Here is an 18,514-nt window from a genome sequence, read left to right on the forward strand (position 1 = left end):
GGGGGCCGCACCTCCCACGGGCAGCCCGGGGACCCGCGAAGGGGGCGCGGCCCGCCGGAGGCCGCGCAGACACCCCCCGCCCAGGCGGGGGCGGCATTCGAACCCGGGCCCCCAGGGCCCCCGGCGGGGCTCTTGGTGGGAGGTGTGAGGCGGCCCCTAGAGGCCCGCAGCGTTCGGGGCCCCCGCTCGGCGAGTGTCCGTCAGTCAACAGGTGCTTCGCGGGGCGCCCTCTGCGCGCCCAGAGCCGCCCCGGCGGTGGCTCCCCCTTCTCCCCCTGCCCGCGCGGCGCCTCGGCCTGGTGGGTGCTGCCCGTAATCGGGGCTCTCTCCTTTTGTTCAAGAGTATGTAGAGAAGCCCTTGAAGCTGGTCCTCAAAGTGGGAGGGAACGAAGTCACCGAGCTCTCCACGGGCAGCTCGGGCCACGACTCCAGCCTCTTCGAGGACAAGAACGATCATGACAAACACAAGGACAGAAAGCGGAAAAAGAGGAAGAAAGGAGAGAAGCAGGTTCCCGGGGAAGAAAAGGGGAGGAAACGGAGACGAGTCAAGGTAAGCGCGGTTGCGGGGCGCCGGCTCGGCTGGGGGTGCCCCTCGGTAGGAGTTCCCGCCTCCCGCTGCCAGCCGAACTCTCTTCTGTGTCTAGCGAGGCGCCGAAACGCCTGGAAGCTCTGTCTTGTTTTGAGGAGGAGCAGGGCAGCCTAGAAACGTGAATCACCTGCGAGTTCCAGCAGCTCTCGGTTGATTTGCGCGTAATTACAGTCGCAGCAGGTGAGTGAGCAGTTGAGGCCTGATTTCGAGGAGGTGAGCGGCGACGGCGGCCCCTCCATCTAGGAGACGTAGAAGGCGCGCCTGGAGCAGCCTCAGCCCTGCCGAGAAGGGTCCTTTCAAACGCGCATGCGATGCGCTGGGGTTCGGATGTGTTCTAAGTAAGTACTGAAATGCCAGGCATATAAGGATCGTTTTCGTCTTGGGACTTGAGTCCGTTGAAGAGAAGGCCTGATCAGAGGCCTTTAAGGGATAGGACCCCAGTGATAAACATCAGTGTCTTCACAGGCTCCGCAGACATCCCCGGAATTAGCCTGGACTCAGCACTTGCCAGGTTTAACCTGTCACTGAGCGATTTCCCCAGTCAGTGCGGCTTGAAGATAGAGCTCCATAAATTAGTTTTGTAACTGTTCTTATGTTTGTATATATAATAGTGTTCTATTCCATGTGATTGGATACACTGATAAGTCCCTGATCTGAGAAACTCTCTGTTTAGAATTTCTTAAATCTATTACTTTCTGCCTCAGGTTTTAATTACCTTTGGTTAGATTGTGACAACATAAACAACTATGCAGTGTATTCTTTTCCTAATTATAAAAGCTATTATATGCATATGGGTTTTTTTTTAATTTTTGTAATGTTTATTTTTGAGACAGCGTGCTAGTGGCAGAGGGGGTAGAGAGAGAGGGAGACACAGAATCCAAAGCAGCCTCCAGGCTCAGAGCTCTCAGCCCAGAGCCCAACACGGGCCTCGAACCCATGAACTGCAAGACCATGCTCTGAGCCGAAATCGGACGCTTAACTGACTGAGCCACCAGGCACCTCTGATTTTTTTTTTTTTTTTAAATTCAAGGCGTACAGAAATGAACAAAAAGGAGGAAAACTTTCCTCACCCTAGTCCCTCCTACAGTTGTTCTTTCTAGAGGTAACCAGTTGGGGGGCACCTGGGTGGCTCAGTCAGACATCTGACTTCAGCTCATGTCGTGATCTCGAAGCTTGTGAGTTAAGCCCCACATCTGGTTCAGAGCCTGGAGCCTGCTTCCAATTCTGTGTCTCCATCTCTTTCTGCCCCTCCCCTTCTTGCACTCTGTCTCTGTCTCTCTCAAAAATAAACATCCAAAAATATTTTTTAAAACTTTATATTAAAAAAAGGTAACCAGTTGGTTTGGTTTTTTAAAATTATTTGTAAAGTAGTTTATGAACATAGTTTAAAAAAAATGTTTTAATGTTTGTTTATTTTTTGAGAGAGAGAAGGGGAGGGGCAGAGAGAGGGAGACACAGAACCCAAAGCAGGCTCCAGGCTGTCAGCACAGAGCCCAACGTGGGGCTCGAACCCACAAACCACCAGATCGTGACCTGAGCCGAAGCTGGATGCTTACCCGACTGAGCCACCCAGACACCCCAGTGAACATAGTTTTTAAAAGTCAAGAGTACTTCAGAGCTTTTACCACAAAAGCAGTGTGCTGCTCCAGTCTAGGGGTTTACTTCCAAACCTTTTTAGTCTTTTCTTTTGGATATTTGTCTCCATTTTTAATTGTAGTTTATGTTATTTCCTGACTTATCAGTACATCTTTTACTGATGTTACAGAAGATGAGAATTTAAGTAAGCAGTCTAATTCTGCTTCATGCCCCCAATTTCCCTTCCTCCGTTCTCCCCACGTAGGTATGTCACACTTGTCGCTTAAGTCAGTATTCAGTGTTTAATTATTTTTCACTGGTGACAAGTATAGTAAATACAAGGCTGAACTTGATCTCTTGCTAATTGCTTTCCTTTGTGTGTGTACCGTATCTTCCCAAACTGACCGATGTATAAAACTCATCTGATTTGTTTTTCACATAACCAGAGGTTTCCCCTTGTCTAGAGACATATCTGGGAGGCCTCTGTGCCCTCTGCTCTAGTCTGGACGTGTCCTCTCGCCCTTCTGGGGTCCTCCTTTGCCCCTCTTCTGGGTCCCATGTCTTCCTCTGCTTCCTTGTTCTGGTGGATCCTTAACTCTAGGAACTTCCTGAGAAAGCATTCATAGGAGGTAGGTGTTTGTAAGTCTTTACACATTTGACTCTTTATTCTACCATCATATAGTCTCGTATAGATTGATGGTTTGACTCAGCATGGAATTCTAGATTGAAAATTATTGTCTCCTAGAATTTTGAAAGCATCTTGTTCTCTGTCCTTTTTAAAAAAAAAAAAAAAAAGTAAATGTTTATTCATTTTTGAGAGAGCGAGCGTGAGCAGAGGGAGGAGCAGAGAGGGGAACAGAGGATGTGAAGCAGGCTCTGCGCTGACCGCAGCAGGCCCCCTGTGGGACGCGAACTCGTGAACCGTGACATGGTGACCGGAGCTGTAGTCCGACACGCTTAACCAGCTGAGTCGTGCAGGCGCTCCTCGTTGTCCTTGGTTTAATAGCACACTGTTCTTATCTCTCTATGCAGTATCTTCTTTTTTTTTTCCTTTGAGGATATTTCCAGTTTTTCAGTTTATTTTCTTGGTCTCCTCCTTTTACATTAAGGGCCTCCCTAGTCTGTCTGTTTTTCAGTGTGAAGCACAAAAAGGCTGATTAAATATTTTGTATCTAGATGGTTTTCTAGCTGTGGAGTCACTAAACAGAGACCTGATCATTTTGATGGGGAGCCCCCAAATGTCTGTTCTCCAGAGAGAAATCCCTCCTCAAACAAGGATCTTACCCGACTGCTAGTATTTCGGGGGCCAGTGGGGGGAAGGAGACTGAGGGCCCAGCACCCAGTGCCCTGCATTCAGCCCCGCGGCTCTCCCTGCCTCTGACCCGTGTGCGGGCTGGAGACTCTGCTTCCTTATGTCTCCACGTGTGAGCTTTCCCCGGGTTCTCGGGTTTGGACTCTTCCCCCAGCTGTCCACTGCGGCACGCAGGACGCCTCCTGCTCTCTGTGATCCGCACACTCTACACATGCCTTTCATCTCCCAAGTGTGTGGGCATCTTTCATCCCCTGTCGTCTCATCTGTACTTTGTTCATCTCATTTAACTGGAAGGTGAGGTCACCTGTTTTAACCACTGCTGATTTTAGTTCTGGCACCTCACGCTGGCTGACACACTCGTGTCCATTTCTTCTCTTATCAGTTCCCTTATTTTTTTATTAACTGCGTGGTATTGGGCTATATTGATGTGGCATATCTTGTTTTATATAATATTACATCTGGATGTCATAAATAGAGCCGCATATTGTGTCTTGTGTACACAAATCTTCATGTACCCTTGTAAGGACATCTTCGGGGTCAGTTTGAGGAATTCTCCCTTTCTGTTCCAGCCACTCTGCCCTTTCTTGACTGTGGCTCCAAATGTCATTAGCCTTCATTGTATTTTGATTACCTTGTAAATTAAGATGCCTTTGCATCTGTAGTCTTATTTGGACATAACACCCTGAAGATTGGGACAGGTAGGTTGATTTCCATTTTATAAGAGGTAATGTGGTAACTCAGAAGTGAAGTGAATTTGTCCAAGGTCCCATTTCCCCAGGACCCAGGGGCCATGGGGCATTCAGATTCTTCGGGGTGGCATTGGTTCTGTAGAGGCTGTTTGGGTCCTCCCTTCTTTTCGGACGAGACCACGGATGGGGAGGGGATTCTTTTGCCAGTGTTGTCTAGATAGGGAGACTTCAGAAGGACTCCTTTCTGAGCTATGTTCTGGATCTCCAGGGGATTTTAGGAGCAGCAGTTGCCTCTGGCCTGGGGTATGTGTGGCTCTGGGGAACTGGTGACTCTGCTGTTCCTTCACGTGGCAGGAAGAAGGAAGGATGCAGGGAAAGGATAAATCCTGCCTTGCTATTTTAAAGCGTTTTTCTGAAAGGCATTCATAACTTCTGCTCATGTTTCATCAGCCACAGATCAACCTCGTGGCCGCCCTAGCTGCTAGGGAGCCTGGGAAATGTCTTAGTTCAGGAAGCAGGTAGGGCTTTGTACCCTAATAAAAATCAGGAATCTGTTACTTAGGGAAGATGAGGAGGAGATAAAGTTTTGGGGAAGCACACTTAAACATAAAACCCTATAATTCTTCAAAAGTGTTGGAGTTAAATGGTTTTCTTTTCTTTAAGTAGGGAAGGCCCTGGTTATATTAGTTTAAAATGTGTAAGCAGTACGACCAGTATTATTTCTCTGTGTAGCACAATAGCATTTAATACCAGCCGGAAAATTACAGCATCCCTTTGTTTTAACCAGGCCGTAATCTAGATCCCACCCCTCTGAAAGTTCGTGGGCTTGCTCTACCCCCAGCCCCCGCCCCGAGCGTCTGAGTGCTACGTGAATGGCAAAGAGTTTGTGTGCTGGCGTAACTCTTATTATGTATTTCTTAAAGATCCAGCTTTACATTTGCAAGTCATTTATTTCCAATTTCTACATCATATAAAAAATAACAGGCACCTGGGTGGCTCAGTCAGTTAAGGGTCCAACTCTGAGCTCCCAGTTCATGAGTTCGAGCCCTGCATTGATACTGTGGAGTCTGCTTGAGATTCTTCTTCTCTCCCTCTCTGCCCTTCCCCCTCTCATGCACACATTCTCTCTCTCTCTCTCTCTCTCTCTCAAAATAAACTTAAATATATATATATAAATAAAATCACAGCTGATGAACAAATGCTCCTATCATTTGGTCTGGTAATGTAGGCATGAGGGGACAATGAAGTAAAACTGAGGGGCAGTAGTAAAATTCTATGGGGTGCCTGGGTGGCTCAGTCGGTGGAGCACCTGACTCTTGATTTTGGCAATGGGATTGAGCCCTGCGTGGGGCTCTGTGCTGAGCATGGAGCTGCCTAAGATGTTCTCTCTCCCCCACCGCCCTCCCTCCCCCTCCCACCTCTCCCTGTCTTACCTCCTCCCCGCTCACATGCTCTCTCAAATTAAAAATTTTTAAATGTCAGTGGATTTTTGGTTTGCTTCTACTTTTTGGCATTTATAAATAATGCTGCTGATAACATAAGTATTTAAGTATTTCTTTGAGAACTTGTCTTCAGTTCTTTTGTATATATATATCCAAAAGTTGAAGTGCCAGATCATCCTGTCTTCTCTTTTTCAGATGAGAAAACTTAAGGCCCAGGGAGGTTAGTCAGTTGCTCAAAGTTGCATAGTCAGTGCCAGCACAGGAACTCAAATCCTGCCCTTAAAGAGGCCTTTAGTGTAAAAGAGTTGTTAAAATGGACACTGACCCCCACCCCCTTCACAGTGCCCTTAAGGGGGTGGGGGGGTCTAGTTCCGAGTCTCCTGAGAGTCCCTGGGGCTGGGCAGGGAGGGGGGAGGATCACAGAAGAATCTGCTCTGGCAGTGGCATTTGAGCTGGTCTTTAGAAATCAGAATATAGCGATGTTACACTGCATGTTCATGCAGCATGGGATAAACTGTATACTCTGAGCTGTTACTGTAATGTGGATGTATTATTTCATCTTGTACAATTGAAAGTAAAGAATCATGGGGCACCTGGATGGCTCCTTCGGTTAAGCATCCAGCCGCGCCTCAGGTCATGGTTTCACAGGTCATGAGTTCAGGCCCCACATTAGGGTCTGTGCTGACCGTGCAGAGCCTGCTTGGGATTCATTCTCCCTCTTCCCCCCTCTCCCCCCACCACCTTCCCCTTCCCCTGCTTGGATGTGCACATGCCCTCTCTCTCTGTCTCAAAAAAAAAAAAAAAAACAAAAAACTAACATTTGAGTGTTCACTGTATGCCAGGCACGGTTCTTAGTTCTTTACTATTTTAATTCTTACAAATAGTGGATAGGTGCTGTTAGTATCTCATTTTATTGTTGAGTTAACTAAGGCATAGAGTATGAGGTCTTATAACTAGAGAGAAGAAATGAATGACTGTAATCATTAAGCAAAATGGAAATTTTGTCAAATCACCATTCATTGACGTGTTTAGTATGACATCTGCCGAAGCCAGCGTCTCCTGGCAGAAAGTCCTCCATTCTTGTTTCCTCCGAACGTTGTTCTCTCTCTCTCTCTTTTCTTTTTTAAGTTTGTTTATTTATTTTGTAGTAATCTCTGTACCCAGAGTGGGGCTCAGACTCAACCCCCATGTCAGGAGTCATATGCTCTTCCATCTGAGCCAGCCAGGTGCCCCTAAAGTTTGTTTTTCAGTGGACTCCACACCCAGTGCGGGGATTCAACTCATGACTCTGAGATCAAGAGTCAGACGCTCTTCCAAATGAGCCACGTGCCCCTGTTTATTTTTAGTAATCTCTACACCCAACATGGGGCACAAACCCACAGCCCCAAGATCAAGAGTCACACGCTCTTCCAGATGAGTGAGCCAGGTACCCCTAGAGAGAGAAGGACTGTCAAGAGGGTAAGAGTAGTGTTACTCCTTTGATAGAAAGGCTATTTATTCATTTATTTACTCAGCAGACATTTACCAGACACCTTTTACATGGCAGACTCTGTTATTAGACTCAAATGATGAAGGTAAATAAGACAGAGTTCCTGCACTACAGGAGAACCTCAGAGCTGGGCTGGGGAGTCAGATGTGAAAGGAGAGAGAAACTTCATGGCCTGGTAAATTCTAGTAGAGGTATGAATAAAATGTTCTGGGAGTCAGAGGAAATTGTTTCTTGTTTTGCCTTGGGGAGCCGTCAGGAGGCATTAGAGAGGAAGGTACAGGCTAAGTAGGCAACAGATGCTATCTTTGATCTAAGGCCAAAAATGAGGTGTCACTTTGAAGTAAGACTGGTTTTTCAATTAAATTCAGAATCACCTGTTGAATTTAAAATTGTTTTGCACAAGGGCGCCTGGGTGGCTCAGTCGGTTAAGCGTCCAGAGTTGGTGGGTTTGAGCTCTGCGTCAGGCTCTGTGCTGACAGCTCAGAGCCTGAAGCCTGCTTCAGATTGTGTATCTCCCTCTCTCTCTGACCCTCCCCTGCTCGCACTGTCTCTCAAAAGTAAATTTTAAAAAACATAAATTGTTTTGCACATTGCAATCATTATTTGAGTATAACTAAAGATCTCTGTATCTGTATCTCTTCCAAAAGTAGCCGACCTGAAGGACAGTACTTTCCACTAAGGACTTCAGCTGTTCATTTGCATGCTTTCACATTCCTCTCTCATGCTGTCTCCTGTAACTAATTAATTCTGCAAGTATTATGCATGAGGTGTTGAACTTAGAAGTACATGGGACCCTGCCACAAGGAACTCTAGTGAAAAGGCGGATGTTTATAATGCAGTGAATACTATAATATTAATAATGTGAGCAAAGATTGCTTCAAAAGTGTCATTCACAAATTAATAAAATAACTTACCACTGAATTGTGAATAAGTTAGAGTCTGAAATTAAGTACAGTGTGTTTGCAGTTACAGAAATAGCCGCTCTTCCTCTCTCCTGCCTGGGCCTTCTTGCCTGGAACGCTGTTTCCACCACCCACCTCCACCCCCAGCCTGGCTAAATTCTGTCCTTCACATCTCAGCTCAGATGTTACTTCCTCGGCAAAGCCTTCCCACACTTGTCCCATCTAGATTAGATTTACCCAACAGTTACTCGCTCCATGGACTCTGTTTGGGTTTTTTTTTTTTTAATGAGTTGTTGAATGTGTGTTTCTGCTGTTACACATCAGCTGCCTAAGGGCAGGTCTGTGCATTGCCCGCCAGTGTTTATCTACACACAGGAATGAACGAGTGTGCGGTATGGGCGAGTACTTTGCTGAAATTTCACATGTACTATCTTATTTCATCCTCCATCTTCTGAGGCATGTATCATGTGTATTTTAAAGATAAGAAAATGAGGGGCACCCCCCGAATTATATAGTTTATCCGTAATTTCATGGCTAATAAGTGGCAAAGACAGAATCTAAACCTATTTATAAACTAAAACTGTAAACCCTTCTTCCTCAGCTACCTGAAGTTAAATGGCTCTAGTATTTTTGTTCAGTGTTCTATATGTAGTTGGCAAATGCATTAACTAGTAAGCATAACTGTTAACTTCTGGTCTTACATGTCTGTGTGACTTGAGTAAGGCGCTTTCTCAGTAAGATTCTTTACTCTGTTCTGAATCGTGAAGAAAATTGGAAGGTTGGAATCAGAATTTTAAGTGGAAAGAGAACTGTAGAGGTCAAAGCCTTTTGTTTTGTAGGTGAAACTGAGTGTGTGAGTGAGTGGGGTAACTTGTTCAGGGTCACATTGTGGTAAACTAGAGGCAGGTCTCCTAACTTTTTGTCTGGCAGTAGTAACATGTTCCTGAATCTCCATTCAGTTCAAGGTGCTTCCCAAGTGCAGGTTTTTATATTCTTTTTCTCTTTTGGACTCCAGCCCAGAAGGAAGGCTATATTCTCTTATACTGAATAATAAGGAGGTTAACATAGAGCAGGCCGACAGGATAAAGTGACCAGGTAGTATCGTCTTTTGGTACTTTTTCTTTTCTTTTTTTTACATTTTTGAGAGACAAAGAGAGACAGAGTGTGAACAGGGGAGGGACCAGGGAGAGAGTGGGTCAGAATCTGAAGCAGGTTCCAGGCTCTGAGGTAGCGGTCAGCACAGAGCCTGATGCAGGGCTCGAACCCACAAACCGTGAGATTACGGCCTGAGCTGAAGTCAGACGCTCAACCTACTGAGCCACCCAGGCGCCCCCTTTGGTACTTTTTCAACTTTTCTATTTCTTGACCTCATTTCACCATCCCATTGATTCTCTAAGATAACTAAAATCAACAGTGAAATCTCTATCTTGTGGATGATAAAGAGGCCCGATGAGAATAAATGAATTGCTTAAGAAGGTGACAGTGTGTTAAGGATGAACCTGGGGCTGGAACTTGAGCCCATAAACCTGGGTTAACAAACCACGGCCAGTGCACCTGGGTTTACAAATAAAGTTTTGTTGGAACACAGCCACAACCATTCATTTATGTATTGGCTAGGGCTGCTTTCGTGCCACAGCAGCGAAGGTTAGTAGTTGGGACCTTAGGACCACAAAGCTAAATTATATCGTGTCTGGCCATTTACCAAAAAGCGCTTGCCAGCCCCTGTTCTAGATTCCTGGCCACTGTGGCCCTAGTTCTTTCCACCTGGGAGAGTGCTTACTGCCTTCCAGACTGCCCTCACTTCACAATTTACATTTCATAGGAAGGAATCTGTGTCTCTGGGGGTTTTTTTTCCATGAACAGAAGGAAATTTGCCAGCCTACAAGAGATTGATGCCAGGTGTTCTGGGCAAAAGACTCAAAACTTTCCAAAGTCAAAATTTGCTGCTCCAGAATATGGCATGAAGTCATAAAAAAACAGACACCAATCAACTTGATGGTTACTGAGATCAAGAGCACTATAAGTACAGTTTATAGCATTTTTCTCTGGAGCTTTTAAGCCAGTCAAATATTCTGTTAGATGCTTTGGACCCTGGTTATAGAAGCTCTGTATCAGTGATACTCAAAGCATGATGCCTGTAGCAGCAACACAAACAAGGCCTGGAAACTTGTTAGTAAGGCAGACTCATATTTCTACCTTAGACCTACCAGATGGGTAGTTCTGGAAACAGGGCCAATGCATTGGTGTTTTAACAGGACCTTCAGGTGATTCTGGTACACACTGAAGCTTGAGAACCATGATGGGAACTCAGAATTTGCACTTCTGGCAACTTTGCAGATAATGCTATGGTGCTGCTCAGGGAGCACACTTTGAGAACCACCGCTCTGGACACTAGGACAATACATTAGGACTTGAGCCAAGAAAATAGTTTTGGAGTCGATAAGATCCTGTTGAGAATCTCGATTCTCAAAGGCATAGAATAGACATTTTTAGGCAATTTTAGTACAAAATACATTTTTAAAAAAGAAAACAGAATAATAAAACTAGTACCTGGATTTACTCAGCTTTAGCTTTTTTACCTTTTGCTTAATTTTTTGGTTTTTGGCTTTGGTTTTTTTGTTTGTTTTTGTAAAGAAATTAAAGTATAGGAGCACCTGGGTGGCATCTGAGTCTTGATTTTGGCTCAGGTCAAAAATCCCAGGGCCATGGGATCGAGCCCCCACTGACAGCGTAGAGCCCGCTTGGGATTCTCTCGCCCCCTCTCTCTGCCCTTCCCGTTTGCCTGCTCTCTTTCTCTCAAATATTAAAAAAGAAAGAAATTTGAGTATAGATACAAATGAAACTTTCTGTGTATTCTTCCAGATTCCCTCTCCTCTCCTCTCCTCTCTCCCTCCCCCTACTCCCCCTGCCCTGGGGACTGCCATTATCATGAGTTTCCTATGTATCTCTTGTGTACTTGTTTCTGTAATTTTACCACTTCCACATACTGCTGTAAAAAGTGTACACTTACACATTTTCAAACTACAAAACAACATTGTTAACAGTATTTGCAACTTTTGTGTCTAGAAATTATAGTTCTGAACACTATACATCTTGATACAGTGTAACTTTAGCTTATTAATCTTACCTGCTGTGCACTGCTGGTGGGAATGCAAACTGGTGCAGCTGCTCTGGAAAATAGTATGGAGGTTCCTCACAAAATTAATAGAACTGCTGTACACCTCAGCAATTACACTACTAGGTATTTATCCAGGGGATACAGGTGTGCTGTTTCAAAGGAGCACATGCACCCCAGTGTTTATAGCAGCACTATCAACAATAGCCAAAGTATGGAAAGAGCCCAGATGTCCATCGATGGATGAATGGATAAAGAAGGTGTGGTGTATATATATGTGTGTGTGTGTGTGTGTGTGTGTGTGTGTGTGTGTGTGTGTGTGTGTGTGTGTGTGTATACACACACACACACACACACACACACACCATCCCCCCTCCCACATGTATATATGTACACATACACACACAATGGAGTATTAGCAATCAAAAAGAATGAAATCTTGCCATTTGCAACCACATGGATAGAACTAGAGGGTATTATGCTAAGCAAAAATTAGAGAAAGACAAATATAGGACTTCACTCATATGAGGACTTGAAGATGCAAAACAGATGAACATAAGGGAAGGGAAGCAAAAATAGTATAAAAACAGGGAGGGGGATCTTAATGGTGTTTAATATTGCACTGTATGAGTGTTCAATAATTTATCCATTTCTGGAAATGTGGGTATGTATCTCCTAACTGTTATTTGGACATTTACATTGCTTCCAGTCTTGCACTAATAAAAAGTGACATTGAAAATTCTTGTACTTAAAAAAACAAAACAAAACAGGGTGGGGGACAAAACATAAGAGACTCTTAAATATGAAGAACAAACAGAGGGTTACTGGAGGGGTTGTGGGAGGGGGGAATGGGCTAAATGGGTAAGGGGCATTAAGGAATCTACTCCTGAAATCATTGTTGTACTATATGCTAACTAACTTGGATGTAAATTTTAAAAATAAAAATATTTTTTAAATGTGAAAAAATTTAACTGCTGTGTAAATGTCATAGTCTATGAATCCATTTTTCTTTTGTTAGGCATTGGATTGTTCATAAATTTTTACTATTTCAGAATGTGGCAAGAAATTTTCTTATACCTGCCTTCCATGTAGACTGTGTAAAAAGAAGTTTCTCAGAAGTCTGTGCCTGGGAGTAGAAAAGCTAAGCAGTAGGGTAAAGGCATCTTCAGCCTTATGATATTGTTAATTGTTCTTCTAATGGTTGTACTTATTTAGCCACTCATCTGCAAAGTATGAGAGCCCCATTCCTCTGTGTTTTCATCAAAACTTGACATTTTCAGGCATTTTAATTTTTGTCAGAGAGCTAGGAAATCCCCAGAGTTCTAGGCAGCTTGAGTTAGTTTGCATGTTTTTTGATTTCAGGTTTCTGGGAATTAGCTGTGATATCCTTTACTCATTTTCTATGGATTATTTGCCTTTTTTACTTTAATAAATGCTATTTGCACAATTTTTGTTAATACTCTGAGTTTTCTGTATTTCAAGCTAATCTTTTGACTTTGTTTATGGATAAGAAAATCTTTCCCTACTCTTGGGTCATAAAGATCCTTTACTTTTATCCGAAGTTTTAAAGTTTTGCTTTGTACATTTAAGTGTTTAATTTATGTGGCATTTCCTTTTGTGTGTGATATGAGGTAGAGATCTAGTTTTATTCTCTTTATCATGTAGATAACCAGTTGTCCCAGCACTACCCTTTTGTCATTGATTTATAATGGCACCCCTGATATACCAAGACTTGTCTATGTGCACAAGTCTGTTTCTGTACTCTGTAATCTGCTCTGTTGGTCTGTTTGCCCCAGTTAGTATTAAAAATACTGACTGGTGGGGCGCCTGGGTGGCTCAGTTGGTTAAGCCTCCGATTTTGGCTCAGGTCATGATCTCACGTTCATGGGTTCGAGCCTCACTCTGTGCTGACAGCTCAGAGCCTGGAGCCTGCTTCTGTGTCTCCCTCTCTCTCTGCCCCTCCCTGCTCATGCTCTGTCTCTCTCTCTCCGTCTCAAAAATAAGTAAAACATTAAAAAAATTTTTTTTAATACTATCTGGTAAGACACATCTTATCGTGACTTTCTTGATTCATTCTTCAAGAGAAATTATATGATTGGCTTGTCAAAGTTCATGAAAAAATTCTGTCTTACAATTTCAATTGACATACATTTTATTTGTAGATTACGTAGGAGAGAATTGACTATCAATTCATGAACATGGTATATCTCCTTTATTCAGGTCTTCCACAGTGACCACTCTGTAATGTTTCATAGTTTTCCCCAAAAGGTATTGGACATCTTTTATTAGATTTATTCCTAGGTATGTTCTCTTGTTTTTGTGAATAGTTCTGTTTTTCTCTTTATTTCAGTCATACCATACTACTACCCGCCCCTCTCCCAGGAGCTGTTATTCTCTCCTTTTCCAGTAGATGGCAATAAAATACATTAAGATTTCATTATTAAAAATCTATTTTCTTTTAAGTGGTATCTTGTTTTTGTTTTTGCTGAAATTATTTGTTTTAGTAATTAATTCTGAACTATTTCTAAATTATTCCCGTTTGTTCCATTTAGGAGGATAAAAAGAAGCGAGATCGGGACCATGTGGAGAATGAGACAGAAAAAGATCTCCAGTGCCAGGCCCCTCTAAGATTGGACTTGCCTCCTGAGAAGCCTCTCGCAAGCTCTTTAGCCAAACAAGAAGGTGGAACAACTCGGAGTTAACGTACTTGAACGAGGGGCTGAAGTTATTTTAAGGGTGGTAGCCAGCGAAGGGGACTGGGTTTTAGCTTTTAAGATCAGAAGCTGTTTAACTGAATTTTTTTTTAAGTTTTCTATTTTCTGTCACTGCGTAAGGGTTTTGAATTGATACTCTAGTACTTCAAATATTTGTAAGATAAATGAAATTTCTGTAATGAGACATTTAATGATGAATATGAGGTAAGTCGTATGGAAGGAAAATAAGCTGAACAATACTCTTTAGAATCTTCCTTTTTGAAAACACTCTTTTCCTTTCCCCTTTGCTTTAGAAGTAGAACAGACACCCCTTCAAGAAGCTTTGAATCAACTAATGAGACAATTACAGAGGTAAATGTTTTTCCCAATGTTTTTATAACTTAGAAATTAAAATGAAAAATATAGGATCCAAACCACGTCTCTATTTTTGATTATTTAAAGCCACATTTTGTGGCCTAAATCCAAATGTACTTGATTTTAAAGTGGACGATAAATATTTTGCCTGGCAATAGAAAGTACTTTAAGAAGCTGACTTTTAAATGTTCTCCTTTGGTTTGTTTTAACTGGCAACCTGAAGAGTGTTACATAATATCCTTAATGGCAAATTTCTCTTTAAACTAACTTCTGATGTTGAAGCTTTAAACCGGGAATAAAATATTACAGATATTGCTAATAAATGAAAATACAGATATTTGCTAATAAATGAAAATACCTTCTGTATATATATATTCAATGCTTATCGTGCTATAATTATTAAGTCTGGGAGAAGAAACAAAGTAAATAGGATTTGTGACCCTCTCTTAAATGCAAAATTTTGTTCTAAAAATTTCAGTACCTGGATTAAACTAATGTTAAGTTCTTAAAGAGGAAAAGAATAACTCAGTCTTCATTAAAATACCTAATTTTTGATACCTGTCTTAACTCTGAATTTGAATTCTCAACTCAAAGACATTTATGTTATTTGCAGAGGCCTCGTGGGTGTAGGGCATGCATTCTGATAATGTGCTTCTTCTCACTGGGTTGTACTTCTGTGTCAACCCCAGAACACTTTATAAATCATGTTATAAGTGAAATCCTCTAGTGTTACCTGTATTCAACACCTGTTCAGCGCTGCAGTTAAGATCGAAAGTTAGTGGCCTCACTCCCTTTTTGATGTTAGAGAGTAATTGAGAAAATTGTATCTCAAGTTTTTACACTTGAATAAATCATTCTTTATCCCAAAAATATGAACAGGTAAGCATTAGGTATTCCAACTCTATTAGAATGCATGACTGTGAAGTATTGGGGCTGCCTTTTATTTTATTTCTTATGACATGATCAGGATGTAGGTTAACGATGTTACCCTGAAAGAAATCTACTTAACAAGGTCTCAGTCCAAGGATACTCATATTTCTCAGAACAGTTTCGGAATTAGAACCTAGAGCCACACTTTTTGAATAGTCTGTAAGATTCCATTATCCTAGAGGCTCAGCGCAAATGCTGGTAAATAATGTAATTGATTAAGGCCATATTAAAATGACTGATTTTAGGGGGTGTAATTTGCTCTGAGGAGGTCCTCCAGAGAAGATTAGTGTTGCTATTCATAGTAACTATGGACAGCATAGTTGTATGTATCAGTTTCAGACTGAGTATTTTTGCTTATTCTTTATTTTTTAGTCTCACTGCTTAGGCATCCTGTTAGAGAAGAACAAATATCTAAGTTTAGATTCCAGCTCTCTCCATGATCACATTTATGATCTAGAACAAATGATTTGCCCTCTGAGCCTCAGTTTTCTCATTTCTAAGTGGGGATACCTCACCTGGATGGCTTTTGTAAGAATTACATGTAGAATATATCACATACCTATCATTGGGCCTGCATGTGGTAAATACATATTAAAAGTTGCTGCTCTTAATTATTTTTAAACCATTTTTATTAAAATAATTGCCTGGAGTAAGAAAACTTTTGTGTGCCGAATTGCCAGAGGAAAAAATCAGTCTCATGACCTAATTGTAGAGCAGTGGTTCTCAGCCCTGTCAGTACTGGAATTACTAATGCCAGATGTTCCGATACGAATAGGAACATTCCATCTTACAAGTACCAGTGTGTGGGCCAGCCCTCCTTCCCAGGAGATTTTGATGCAGTGGGTCTCGGCTGTGCTTCCCCCTCCCTTCCCTATCCCCCAGCTGGAATTTTTTTTTAAACCTCCTCTAGTGGTTCTGACGGACAGCCAGAATTGAGAACTTGTGATAGAAAGCGTTGGTTCTTAAGTTTGGGGGTATTTTGAGGACCTTTTTAATAAGGTTTTTGAGTTCTCCCCTATAGACAAAATAGAAGTTGGATCCATTGATTAAGAAAATATACATAACTTCACATGAATGTATTAATCCTGTGGCCTCCCCAAGAGTCCAAGCTTGTAGTCAGAAATCAGCATGGAAGATTGCAGATGTGCATTTATAGTTATTATTACTGCCTTTGCCCCTGTGGTTGATAAAAGTACATAGAGTTTACCTTCCAGAAGCCAAGACATTGGTTAGTCTCGATTTTGTATTTTGTTTCATTTTTCCCTGTGTAGGAGGTGCTGCCAATTAATTAGATATGCATATGTTAAAAGATTCTCTGTCTTAAAGATACAGCTAGTATGTAAAACATCTTAACCTTGTTATTAGTTATTAGTCTTTAAAATCTTTTTTTCACTTTTCAAATTACGTTAGCATACTACATATTCTTTTTATATTTGAAGGTTTTCCTCTGACTTCTTCTAGACCAGTAGATTTGTTTGTAATAGAAATAAAATTGCCCTCTTCATATCTTCACAGAAAAGACCCAAGTGCTTTCTTTTCATTTCCTGTGACTGATTTTATTGCTCCTGGCTACTCCATGATCATTAAGCATCCAATGGATTTTAGTACCATGAAAGAAAAGATTAAGAACAATGATTACCAGTCCATCGAAGAACTAAAGGTAACTATAGTTATTTATGTCGTGATTAGAAAATAGACTAACCTGTGATACAGAGTCACATCTGTTCAGTTGAGAGGCTTGAATGCTGCATGTACAAAATCTTGATAGAAATCTACATGTTTGGTATTAGGAAACTTTCTAATCAACCTTTTATTTTGCAGAGAATTAAGTTTACTCTAAAATCCAAAATCTTTGTATTTCTCCGTCTCAGAAAACATTTTTGAGCTTGTTGATAGGAAACCAGGCACACTCTGCCATCTGCTATCTTTTATTATTTTGGGACATTTTAGAGAAATTTTGAATTTTGTATGTTCTGCAACATATATTCTCACCTTTAACATGAAAAACAGCCTGATTTTTAATTTCAGACCAGTGCAGATAAAATTGATACTTAAATGAAAGTTGTGGCAGAGTAGTTTCCTTTTCTGTTTCTAGACAACAAAGGTGTGCATGTCTCTCAAATAAAGGATAAGTTGGCTTGTCCGGAAACAGTCAACAAAAGTTTAATTACATGTTCTAGCTTGATGAAAGTCTGTTGCTTTCTGAGTTCATTTTGGCTAGATTTGTTGAGCACATTTTCTTCAAAAGAGAAGGATATTAAAAACTTAAGTGAGGGGGCATCTGGGTGGTTCAGTTGGTAAGCTTCCGACTCCTGATTTCATCTCCGGTCATGGTCTCACTGTTCATGGGTTCGAGCCCCACATTGGGCTCTGTGCTGACAGTGAGGAGCCTGCTTGGGATTCTCTCTCTTTTCTTCTCAAGTCCTTCTCTGCTCTCTACCTGCTCACTCTATCTCAAAATATTAAAATAAACTTTAAAAAATAATATAAGTAAAGAATCTATAAGCCAGCAGGATGATGTGTGTGCCTAACATTACAGTGGAAGTGTTTTCCATCTTTATAAGCCTTGGTAGGGGAGCCTGGACAGTTCAATCGGTTGAGTGTCCAACTTCAGCTCAGGTCATGATCTCGCGGTTTGTGAGTTCAGGCCCTGCATTGGGCTCTGTGCTGACGGCTCAGAGCCTGGAGCCTGCTTCCGATTCTGTGTCTCCCTCTCTCTCTGCCTTCCCATGCTCGTGCTGTCTCTCTGTCTCTCAAAAAAAAAAAAAATGTTTAAAAAAAAATTTTTTTAATAGCCTTGGTATATGTTGATTTCAACAGTGAATTTTTCATTTTGATCTTCAAAGAAAAGGAACCATGTGTTTTTTGAATTTTTCTCTAACTTTTCACAGACTTAACTGGTTTAGGTAATAATTTCGCTTTTGTTTTTTCTGCATGAACATTGTAGTATTCACTTGACCCAAATGCTAGACTGTAGTCAGTTAACATATCTTTACCTTTTACTTTTTTTTCATCCATGTATCAATCAGTTGAGGTTTATGAATAAAACCAGCATTTAATTCTATCTTTACTCTTCATTTGAATACATAGATAACATTCTACTTACTCTGAAAAAACTGAATTACATTCAGAGAAATGGAAGTTTTCCCAGCTTTTCATCTGGTGAAAATTAGACTAGAACAGTTTATTTCAGCATATTTCTGACATTACTGCTTAATGGAAAAAAGTTTCACAGTTTTTTTTTTTCTTTTTGTCAATAGTTTTCTTCTGATCTTTTTCTTACGATGACAGGAGAGAGTAGAAATTGGGCCCCTAAGTGTTGTTGCACAAATGATTAAGATTTGTCATAAGTGAAATGAACTAATATTTTCAACCTTTTGGAGTTTTCTACATTAGTATGCTTT

At 41.6% G+C, this 18,514-nt stretch overlaps 1 protein-coding gene across 1 annotated transcript in view; it reads left to right on the plus strand.

Moving 5' to 3' along the window:
* Window positions 1-18,514, plus strand: part of BRD7 (bromodomain containing 7) — a 41,887-nt gene that overhangs the window by 4,519 nt on the left and 18,854 nt on the right. The window contains exons 2-5 of the mRNA XM_029924245.1: window positions 341-549; window positions 13,665-13,794; window positions 14,120-14,177; window positions 16,626-16,770. Of these exons, the coding sequence (XP_029780105.1) occupies window positions 341-549; window positions 13,665-13,794; window positions 14,120-14,177; window positions 16,626-16,770 (542 nt within the window). The remainder of the gene's footprint in view (window positions 1-340; window positions 550-13,664; window positions 13,795-14,119; window positions 14,178-16,625; window positions 16,771-18,514) is intronic.

Source organism: Suricata suricatta, chromosome 16, assembly GCF_006229205.1.
Source record: "Suricata suricatta isolate VVHF042 chromosome 16, meerkat_22Aug2017_6uvM2_HiC, whole genome shotgun sequence".
Classification (NCBI taxonomy): domain Eukaryota; kingdom Metazoa; phylum Chordata; class Mammalia; order Carnivora; family Herpestidae; genus Suricata; species Suricata suricatta.